At 36.1% G+C, this 9,671-nt stretch overlaps 1 protein-coding gene across 9 annotated transcripts; it reads right to left on the reverse strand.

Annotated features, from left to right (window-relative positions):
• Positions 1-757: 757 nt before the first annotated feature.
• Positions 758-8,070, reverse strand: Adck5 (aarF domain containing kinase 5). 9 transcript variants are annotated; one of them, XM_086985123.1, is made up of 12 exons: positions 7,793-8,056; positions 6,663-6,820; positions 6,221-6,280; positions 5,804-5,957; positions 5,587-5,628; positions 5,123-5,289; positions 4,671-4,866; positions 4,231-4,414; positions 3,336-3,482; positions 2,928-3,096; positions 2,018-2,203; positions 758-1,694 (listed from the first exon to the last, which is right to left on the reverse strand). In XM_086985123.1, the coding sequence occupies exons 2-12, from the start codon at positions 6,800-6,802 to the stop codon at positions 1,457-1,459; spliced, it is 1,683 nt and encodes a 560-aa protein (XP_086841249.1). In that variant the 5' UTR covers positions 6,803-6,820; positions 7,793-8,056; the 3' UTR covers positions 758-1,456. The 9 variants fall into 9 exon arrangements, with proteins under 9 accessions (XP_086841249.1, XP_086841248.1, XP_022654663.1 ...); XM_086985122.1 differs by having other exon boundaries at positions 6,663-6,835; XM_022798928.2 differs by having other exon boundaries at positions 6,663-6,802; positions 7,793-8,055.
• Between the last annotated feature and the right edge of the window lie 1,601 nt (positions 8,071-9,671).

Below are 9,671 nucleotides of genomic sequence, written 5' to 3' on the forward strand. Positions count from 1 at the left end.
CTTGGTGTCCAACCTCGCTCGTTAGGGTTTCATATGACGATCGCCTTTTCAAGGCGTTGCGGTAGAAGATGATTATTGGCCCAGACAGCTGTATTACCCACCAACATTCATGAATGTTCCTTGGATCTAACGTGGTAGACAATTGTCCTGAGCTTGTTACTTGCCACCAAATAGTGGCCTCTTTGCTTATTTAATCCAACCAACATTTTGCAAATCCAACCAACATTTCGATAAATACACCGATTTTTGTTCCTTGCAAATGAGATCACCTCGTCGTCCCCCACCTCTGTCCCACTAATCACATTACTCCGCGTTTCAGAATAACTTCGAGCTAACGGTTTCGGCCCTCGGAAGGATACGCAAGTATTTAATTAATCCCGTAATTAGTATTACGATTTTAAATATAGCACAGCTAATTGTAGTTTGATAGATTAACAGATACCATCATTTTGTCGTAAACGAACTAGTCCTCCCACCAGCGGCAATTATTAGCCGACCTAGAGCAAAACTTAGTGGTCGAAAAGACTTGAAGAACTCATGCATGCTTCAGTATGATACTTGGTAAGATATGTAAGAAATGTATTTATAGCCGATAACAGAAAACAACTATAAAATAATTTCCCTATTTTAAACGAAATTATGGATTATCGAAAGAAATAAATAAATACTTTTCTTTTCCACTTTGAGGGTGTTCACACTATCCTAAATGTTAATAGGATATCCGCTATGAATACTTCAAGCAGTGGTTAGTCTCGTCTCATGTTTTGTGCTGCGCGTTTTCTTCTGCACGTTTATTGGTTTTTAAACTTTGAATTACTGTCGAACAATGATATAACGTTACTTATTACAGTAGTATTTTAATGTGGTGCATAAAAGCATTTGATAACATTTCAGCATCATATATATATATATAAGTCTACAGACATATCTATTAGCTTGTTCGAAACTTGAAGATTCAACTAATATTTGTTAGTAACAATCGGTTTTCCTTCTCTTTTCGACTGAAATGAGCTGATTTGATTTTGGCAAGTCAATACAAATCTGATGCTGCAGTCGTGTAAGAAGTCGGCGACATCTGTTTTAACGAGTGCGACGGCTCTGATGTAATACCCTTCAGAGTGGCTGAATTCGTTTTTATTTGTAGAAAATGATATTTTCTATCGCTTTGTACATGTATCGTATATGTTTGTCTTCTCTTTATTAGAGCCGCGTATAGTTCAGACATATTCATATTCCCATAAAAGTTTTAAACAAGCAATAACGTTGTTTGATAGAAATTACCTGATGACTTCAGATCAAAATATTAGTAATAAATATTTAACTGGTAGTTGAAGAATCAGCTGATTATTATGTTAGATATATTTTTTTTACGCCGGTACAGTATTTCTATAAGAACAATACAAGTAGCCATTCAGTAAATCATTAATTATGAATAGGTAAATGATAACAACAGGTGCTACTTAAACAGATATTTTTCTCTTTTGGCTCTTTTAGCATCGATTTCCTTAGCCAGCTCATCCAGATCGTGGTTGAGAGTACGGGCTACGCTTTGGCTTGCTCGTGCGAACCAGTCATATGCCCAAGCTAACATTAAAAATGCCTCAAGTTGTAGGCGTCGCAAAGAGTACAAGACCAACGACAAAAAACTGTCATAGGTGCAATAAAAGATCTTCGTAATAAATGAGCTCGATCCCCTGTAAGACAACAAGGATAATTCAAACGATGAAACAAAAAAGTCATTAAAAACGTTATCATTAGCACGTTCGACCGATTCGCTTATAATTCCTATAGGTATTACTTGGTTAATCATTAATATTAGACGTCGGCTAAACCTAGAACTCGATGAAGCTTTATTTATAAGTTAGCTCTGTTTACTTAAACAAGAAAATACCACATAAAGCTTTGAAGCTGGAAATTTTATGAAATTATATATCGCAGCTTTTAGTCTCACTTTTGGACATATAGAATTAACCGCAAAAACATACACTACCATTAAAGCTCTGTTTATGCTTGTTACCTATGGGTGGCTATACCGCGCCAAACGTTCTGCACGAGGACCTTATCAGAGATTCGGGCCATAACGGCAAATCGATCAACAGGGTGACCGTGACCTTTAGCTATTGAGCGGACCGTGTTAATGTTGCGAAACACGAGAAGCATCGGCCTGGGAAGTGCTTTAAGGCAACACATTATCTCATCGAACCTAAACGAACATTAAAAAAAACACCATATATTTTTAAGATATGAGTGTTACTTGAATTTATCATTACATCGATAAGACGATAAGAGAAGTACTTTCAGAAAAAAATAAGGTGAAAGAGTCATTATTTTAAATTCAAAAATTATTTAAAATTAATTTAAGTTTTTGTGCATGAAGGATTCTTGTTTTAAGTAGCCGACCAGCTACATCTAAATCATCTCATAGCTGTATATTTTAGTACTGTCCATTTTAAAACTATGGGAAGCAATTCGCTGACAACCGACTAGATCTTTCATTAAACAAGTAGCTCTTTGAATAGGTTAAGTTCGAATGGATGCGTTTTTTCTAAACCACAGTTTAGTGGCGTTGCTATATAAGAATCATTTTGGCATTTTATGTTTATACTCATAGATTTATTCAAATACCTTGTGGAACTCAAAGAGTATGTAAACGACTATCTTATTTTTAATATCTTTTTAGTAATCAAGTAAATAAACAAATTCTCAAAGGATTTCTTGTGGGAAGTCGGAAAATTAAGATGTTCAGAATCTTTCTGGAGCAACTCGAAAATTTGTTATTCTCGAACTTGCTAAATGTCAATAAAGATCAACAATAAGTAGAAAAGAATAAAAACAAAAATCATGCTCTCATAACATAAGCTATATTCGTAGTTTTCCAAACCGTCCTACTCTTTTTTTATTTACGTCAATATAGGATGTTAGTGTACCTTCTTGAGGCCATGTCCTTCATGTATTCCATTTCTGCTTTACTCAGACCTTTCGCTAAAGGAACTCCACTTCTTTGGCGGAAGAGCAGGGGACGCTGCACCAAAATTTCACAGAAGACCCGATAGTGATCTAGCGCAACTCCAAGGGCTTTCGAATTCAACTGCATACCTGTTAGGCATACGTTCAAAGTTTTAACATCGTTCTCTTTGTACATACATTGTATGATATAGATAAGAGCCCCAAAATTCATCAAGCTAAGTCTTATTTTAATGTAACTCATCGTACACCAGATACACACGTTTGCATCCGTATAGTAAAATAGCGAATAATGCTTGAAAATTTTGTAACGAAGAAAGAACCAAGTAGGCTTATACATAGGAAACCTCTCGCATGAATAATGCTAATACCCTTATCATCGTTGTAGACAATAGACCTCCAGAGTGAACAAAGCTTGATTCTATCATCATCTGAGAGCGTCTCATACAGCCCGTGATCGAGTAGAATAAGTTGCGGATCTCGGGGATTTCGAGGATTCGGAGACACTAAAACATTGCCTGAAGTTCGTTAACGCATTGAATAAGAAATATATTTTGTCGTTTATTATTTTATCGTTTCCCTTAGGAAGTCAATTACATTTTCATGTTCTCAGTCTACGAACGAAAAATAAATATATACGTTTCGCGCTACCCCACCAAGTAAAACACTATAATGTCCACGTTGAGGTACTTTGTGTGCAGATGATAGCGATCAATTAATATCATACCCTTTACGCTACACTACACTGTTGACATAAAAAGCGCTTAAGAGTGTCAGGTAAATTTAGTCCTTATCAGTAATAATATAATCATCAATGTTAAAGACACTCAAGTGTATCGGTAACACGATGTTATGAAACGCAATCTTGTTCCTGTCTGGTTTTCGCGTTGGTGTCCTCGTGATATCTTAGGGGTAACGTGCTCGGCTACCAATCTTAAAACACGTTGCAAATCCAGGCATAGGCACACTTGACAAACTACTGAACAACGATACCACATATAAAATACGAAACATAAGGAATTCTCGTATTGGTGCATTCATTTCAGCGCATATATATAAATAAATATATATACAGACAGCAGACACTCAGAGTAATTGTAATTGGTCAACATGGTGACTGGACGTTCCCTTAATTATTTTTATGCACAAACAATACAGTGAGGTGTAAATTCTCGTCCATATAAATATGTTTAACTGACTATGTTCTATACAGAACGAAAAGATAATAAACTTTTCGATAAGTCTTAAAGTTTTTGAGGTACAAACCTGGGTGAGGGTCTGCATGAAAGAATCCATGCAAAAAGACCTGCTGTGAGAAGGCGGTAATAAGTTTGTAATCTATGTCACAAAGTGAGTAACCCATTTTCAATAGGTCAGACTTTTGGTTAATCTTGATGCCGTCAATCCATTCCATCGTCAATACACGTTTCGACGTTAGTGAGTCGATTACCTGTACCAAAACACAACGGTCTTTAAAAAAAATTATGTACTTGTTTATGACATGTGTTATAGTTTAAGTCTAATGATTATTCAGTCTCTGTGCAGAGCTGTTCATTACACGATTGCAATATGATGCAGTCAGTGGAGATGTTAAGAGACGTTTAGAGTTTAAAACCATGAGAAAAACTAAAGTTGCGCTGAATAATATCAACTTCCAGCTTTCAATGTTGCTCTTATCGAATTCTTAAAAAAGAAATCTAAAATACCTTTGGTATGCGAACATATTTTAGATTTAGAAGCTGAGTGGCGCATTTCTTCATATTGTTTGCCTCAAGTTCAAAATCAAGCTCCTTAACCAGGGAATCCTTAAGGTAGTCAAGGATCCACCGGAAATCGTAATCGGGATGCATCCAGCCAACTAAACTTACTAGAACGCCTAATGCCCATACATCACCCTGGAATCTGGTATTCACATGAGCGAGAAGTTAATAGATAGACATTTTAGCTTTTCTTGTTCGACTACACCGATAGTGGACATTAAGTGACTCTAAAGTTTCATTTATAACTTTTCATATACAAAGCGCAGACTACGCGCGTACAGGTGATGAGAAGTACAGTGAAGCAACGAGTTAAAGCTGAGCTGCGGTCCACCAAATAAATACACACGCTTGTATTCCTTTGCCTTTCTTGAACAAATGTGCACATTAACTATATCTGCCTTTGCTGTAAATCGTTGTATTGTATTTTCACGGCCACTTCCTCGCCCTGTTTCGTCTTTGCTCGAAACACCTGTGCCAGACTCGCTGCGGCTACGCATTGCGGCTCGAATGAAGCAAATAATTCCTCTGGACGCCTACCGAAATCTTCGACAACCACCTGTTCCACCTGCAATCATCGAATAGGGTCGTTTTGAGCCAGTTGTAATCTCGTCGTATAGGATAGGGAGCTGTAGCGAAAAAATAAAGCTCACTCGTCAAACTAACAAACGAAGAGTATCAATAATTTCATGGGTCACAAAAAATTCATGATATATTATAGTATAGTTATATTGGTGTTTGTATTTTCATTCTTAAAATCTGTCAAAATATCCAACGATATTTTCAAAGCGTCGAACTCAGGAAGAGAATTTGGAAGAGATATGTGGACTTCATTTCAGTAAAGCTCCATATTTACTTTACAAACCTCTTTTTGAGGCAGATGCCGCAGAGCACGATCATGTAGGACCTATGAACCAACGCCGCAATAGCATTACCAATGTGAGTGAGTATTATAGAGAAATAAATGCATAACCAAACACGCCAACTTCTTCGATTAGCCATTTCGGCAATGGTATCCGGAAGAAAAACTAACCATAAGAATATATAGACACATGTAGGTCGTTGTCTCAAAATGAAGATACCTCGAGCGTATCCAAATATTCTTCAGGTAAAATATGGTTCATGGCCACGAGGCCTTGCCCGAGTTTGACATAAACTCCTCCATTTCGAAGGCAGCCAGAAAGGATACGACTTGCACACCTCAAGTGGCATTCTGAGAGTTTGTTGTCAGGATTTCTGTTTTAGAAAAAGAAATACAACGCGACTTTTGATAGCGGAATCGCCAGCGTAAAATTATGAAAGCCTTTCATGCACGTATTTTTTACCGTAACGGATAACGTCGGATAGGTTCAGTTGTACTAAACATGTGGAGCACGAAATATATTCGTGTATTGTGATCAAACAAAACATCTAAAAATTAAATCGTAGGTTAGGTCTTACAATCGTAGGTTAGCCATTAGTACTAATGGACACAGGAATAACTTATTTTACCTCTTTACCTCATAGATAACCAGTAGTCAATGGAAATTGTTGTCCCAATACTGATTGTTCGAACAAACCTGTGGAAAAAAGATGGCCAGAGAGAATATATATATCTGTATATTATATATGATTTCCATTATGGAAGAAATACAATCTTATTATACATATGCACCTGTTTCTATATCAGTTTGCCCGAAATAGTCCTACGCAAAAGGTTGACAAACGAATAGCATGCGCCATACAAACATGAACCGTAGAATAGTATTGTTTTTTAATTAAATTGTATTCATAGGCGTTTGCTAACCTGGAAATTAATGGAAGAGTTAAAAAAAACCATAATATTCGTTTTCTTTTGAGTACTAAATGTTTCGAATTTGACGGCCGTTAAGTACTCCATCAGAAGATTTTTTGAATATTATATTACCCTGAATAGGCCATACTTAGCTTTACGTTATATACCTCTCCAATCCTCGTGCGGATATTTGCACTTGTCTTCGTGCTGAAGGCTCAAGCGCTAACCAGCATCCAGTTCCTAGGCTAGCCCCGGCAAGTAATACGGCCCATTTAGTGGTTCTCGGGCTTCGAATCCTCATTTTCATCTACGATCAAACTTGACACTCAGAAAAAACTCTCTTTTTTATAGAGGCAAAATAGCATACAGTTTTCACTCGTTCTGAGGTAAGTTGTGAAGGCATGGCTTGCCATTCACCTTCGCAGATCCTCTGCCTTTGCTGATTATATTGCAAAGCAATTACAAAAATGGTGAAAACCTTCTCTCCTGCTTTTAAAGGACTTTACAGTGTCCGAAAACTAACTGGCTGCTATTGAAAACATCACGGTTTAATAAACTTGCAAACAACAGAGCACATACAATACTGCCCCTAATTATACATTAATATATTGACAAGGACTTAAAAAAACTGCCAATGCAATGTCAAATTTCCTGTCCTTAAATCGTGCCTTTACAAATCGCGTATCAATATATTGAGATCTTTACTAAAGAATCGCATATTTACTTATTAATCACTTGCAACCGATGAAATTATTATAAAACGATTTTTTATATATTCATATGAACTCTATTATAACGAAGAGTCATTTTTTCTGAATGCATAAGCACGGACACGCATCTGTCTGGGCCATAGTTGTTTATTTACATGGCAAGCACGAAACATATCTTCGACATGCTCGCATATTTGCATATAAACGACTCACGGCTCATGCTAGTGTCAATAAAAATAGTAACAACATTCAAAATCACTTTCAGCTATATGTAAATCAGAATGCGCCTTATCGCTAGAGAAGTACAAAACTTTAAAATTCAATCGGTGATTTCGTAAATTGGCTTTTTTCATCTAATTTGACTGGATGAATAGATTTGGTTAGATGTACTAATATAAATAACTATCAAAGCATTGTTATTCAACCATGTTACTATATTATGTTGAACAACGGATATGGTATTCACGGTGCGGTTTATGACGCCATCATAGGTTAGTTTTTAGAGCGAAAGTAGGATATTTACTGAACAATTCAAAAAAGAAAAAACACGAAAATGTTTTAGACAGGAACATTTTCTTTATAATTACCAAGAATTCTCGAAATGATCCTTTTGGTCACTTTCGATGTCTCAGCACAAATTCGAATATTTTTTGGAAAATCACATCGAGTTGGCGGTCAATAGTCAGTCACGTTACAAATTTTAGCAACACAACACGGTCACCAACAAACAGCTGATGACTCGAGCGCGGATCTCTATGAGCTACTGCCTAAGAGCAAGCCCTAATGGAGAGGGTTCGCCACCAGCAGATGCCGTTGACAGAAGGAAAGATCACTTCTTCCGAGATTTAGGAGACGCCGTCAACCTAATCTACGAGAATGTTCTTCACTTAACACGCTTTAAAGTTGAAAATTAACGTGTTCGTTTGTGAAAAAAAATTAACGCGCTTCAGACTGGGGAAGACATTTTGCGAAAAACGTCAATAAATATAACTTTACTTTCAAAGTCTGGCAGGATACGTGGTATGCTTTTAATTTAAAGTAAGTTCAGTTTAAAATGGTCAATAAAATGTATACGGTTAACCGCATGAAGCTAAAAAGATGTTCAAGTCATTATTATTTGTTCTCTTTCTATTGTCATAAAAAATAAACCCTGCAAAGTCTTCTTTGAGGAGTGTTTATTAAAATGTGCAGAGTTACAATGTATAGTCGTAAAGCTTCATTTAAGAAACAATCTGTGTATAAATACAGTCAATTTTGTAATGTTCATTATAAATAGTTAATAAGTAAGGAATAGAAAGGGTCAACACTTCATTATAACCTCGACTCCATTTAAGTTTTATGCCATGACGTTCACATTAAATATACAAATGTTACTGGGTGCAGAATTCACTTTTGATGGAGCTCAATCATTTTTTAATAAATAACTTTTTCAATCCTCCAATTAACGAAATTATTCTTTTCGCATTCTTATTTCCTCTAAAAATAAATTCATATATTCAACATAATTTCCAATTGAACCTATTGTCAAGTATTTGCCAATATCGCACTCCACCGAATATCCTTTTCACTAAGGATTCTAAGAGCTTAAATAAGATATATGCGGAATCCTCAGCGGATCATCAAACTTCAGTTAGTTTTTACGTCATTGCGCATAGATGCCATAACGTATTCTGTCATCGGTCATCTACGAAGCATTATGACACAACAATGACACCGTGAACGTCTTCGATCCGCCAAAAATGAAGCCACTTTAGTTGGTTTGCATAATATTTACGTTGCTATCCACATGCGCATACAAAAATCAATTGATTTAGTGTTTAATCTAAATCAGACTTGGGCACATATCCGGTTTTTTCCTATCATTCTGTACGTCGGTAAGTGTTGACTGTTTAACGCGGATATGAATTACACAATTATGGAGTGATAAGTCACACGTTGAAGAGGATATCAGAAGTTGAAACGTTACAGCTATAGGGCAACAATGGAGCTTGGCTACTTCAAGCAAATGCCATTAGTAGCAGATGCCTCTAGTCATTCAAAATATACAATGTGAACAAGAGAGAAAGCTCATCCGACAGTAGAATTTGTGTACATTACGGAGGAAAATTCGCCAGTACATTGGTTTTGCAAAAATTTAAATGTGAGTCCAATATTTGGCTGATTTTAGGCAATCCTGTATGAGCCTACTGTTACTATATCTTTTGGTAAGACTCCTTGTTAGTGTTGAAAGATTTGCTGATAATAGCAAAGCTTAATAGTTTTAATTTTCTCTTTTTAATTTAATTTAGCTCTTTACTTTAAGGCAAGGCCTTTTTACGAAACTCACAGTGCTATAATAATATTAATAATTGCCATCGATATTGTGTGTATGGATGGAAATTCGTCGCAAAAATTGACTTATTTACAAGTTCCCATTTTTATCAAGGTACGCCCTTAAAACAGTTCCGATACTCTTCCACATTATAC

The sequence above is a fragment of the Varroa destructor genome, unplaced genomic scaffold (assembly GCF_002443255.2).
Source record: "Varroa destructor unplaced genomic scaffold, Vdes_3.0 BEIS01000003.1, whole genome shotgun sequence".
NCBI classification, from domain to species: domain Eukaryota; kingdom Metazoa; phylum Arthropoda; class Arachnida; order Mesostigmata; family Varroidae; genus Varroa; species Varroa destructor.